The 1,614-nt window shown below is 20.0% G+C and overlaps 1 protein-coding gene across 1 annotated transcript in view; it reads right to left on the reverse strand.

Annotated features, from left to right (window-relative positions):
* Positions 1–1,436: 1,436 nt before the first annotated feature.
* Positions 1,437–1,614, reverse strand: part of LOC107463356 (uncharacterized) — a gene marked incomplete in the record, with an annotated part of 4,587 nt that continues 4,409 nt past the window's right edge. The window contains 1 exon segment of the mRNA XM_052252380.1: positions 1,437–1,614. Coding sequence (XP_052108340.1) covers positions 1,544–1,614 — 71 coding nt within the window.

The following is a 1,614-nucleotide window of genomic DNA, read 5'->3' on the forward strand; positions in this document are numbered from 1 at the left end:
AAGTATATAAATTAATTCAATAAAAAATTAATGAGTAGTGTTAAAATATAATTTTTAAAACTAATTAATTAGTTAATTACTAAACTAAAATTCAATTTTCTAAATATAAGTAAATTATTAATTTTTTTTTCAAAAATTAGTTAAAATAAGAAAAAATAATATCTATCTAGTAATTAATATTCTTTATTTTAAAATTATATAATACTTTTTAATTTTATCTCTTAAATAATCTTACTTGCAACAATTATTTTAAATTAAAAAGTATTTTATGTCATAAATATTATAATAAATAAACTTTCTAATCCAATGGGTGGTAATTAATATTTGAAAATTATAATGAGTAGTAGAACAATTATTTAAAAATATAGAAGTTAGTTTTGATATGTTAAAATATGTATATTTTTTTACATAGTCATTTAATTATATTTATTCTTTTAGATAACTATTTAGGTGATAAATGTAAAAAATTATATTTTTTAATTATAATACATAATTAAATAGATATATAAAATCTTTAATCTGACAGTATATCAAAATTAAATTAAAAAATATATAAAAATATAATTATTTAAAAAAAATATAAATTAAGTTTCTATTATTTTATATAAACATACTTTTTATATATAGTTTTTTTGGTATTTACTATTTATATATAAATCTAATTTCAAATTATAAATATTAGTGTATCAATAAGTGCTAACATGTCAACTAATTTACTCTTTTTCTTATTGAATGTATAAAAGTAAATAAAAGTAAAGTTAGTTAGAATGACAAGTTATTTAAAATTTAATTAAGATGTTTTAAGTTTAAAATGACAAGTTAGTTAATTAGATATTTTTGCCCCCTTCCTAAGTCTTTTTGGGTCCGTCACTGCATATAGAGATATGACAAGTAAACTGATTTAATGTACTAATTACAAGACATATATGATAACTACTAGACCAAGATTTTGCATGCCAAATTACTTTTTTTAATAAAAAATATCTTACAATTTTTTTTTAAAAGTCCAATTCAAATGCACCCTTTATTTTATTCTACATTGATTTGAGTCCTGATCTTAATAAGTTCAAATACAAGAACCAAAAACAGTTATCAGCATTAGAGTGCTTTAATCTTTAATACAATAATTCTAATCAACCAGATAAGTAAACTAATTACTACATTGATTTTCTTTTGTTATTCACATCTACTTTGCAAAGTACTAATAACATGCTCCAATTACAAGGTCTTTCTATATCTCTGTCCAATTAAACTTTCATTAATCTTGCAACACAAAAATCACCATCATGATAACAAAATTAGTCATGAACTAGAACATATTTTTTTATATATAAAAAAAGAAAAAAAAAAGAAAAAATGCATGAACTTTGTAATTACATTTTATGCAGATAAAAAAAAACCAGTTAACACCCCAAAGTAAACCTTGCCAAAGAAGATACCAAAACAATAAGATATGAACCATTTTAACCTGAAAAGTCATACATATATAAAATGCATTTGGATTTCCCAATTGCACTTTACAAAAATTAAGCAATTAATTTCTTTAAAAAGAAAAATAAATAAATAAAACTCTCCAACAAGAAATTAAGAGCCAGAAGCTCCTGAAGACTCTGC

Source organism: Arachis duranensis, chromosome 8 (genome assembly GCF_000817695.3).
Source record: "Arachis duranensis cultivar V14167 chromosome 8, aradu.V14167.gnm2.J7QH, whole genome shotgun sequence".
NCBI classification, from domain to species: domain Eukaryota; kingdom Viridiplantae; phylum Streptophyta; class Magnoliopsida; order Fabales; family Fabaceae; genus Arachis; species Arachis duranensis.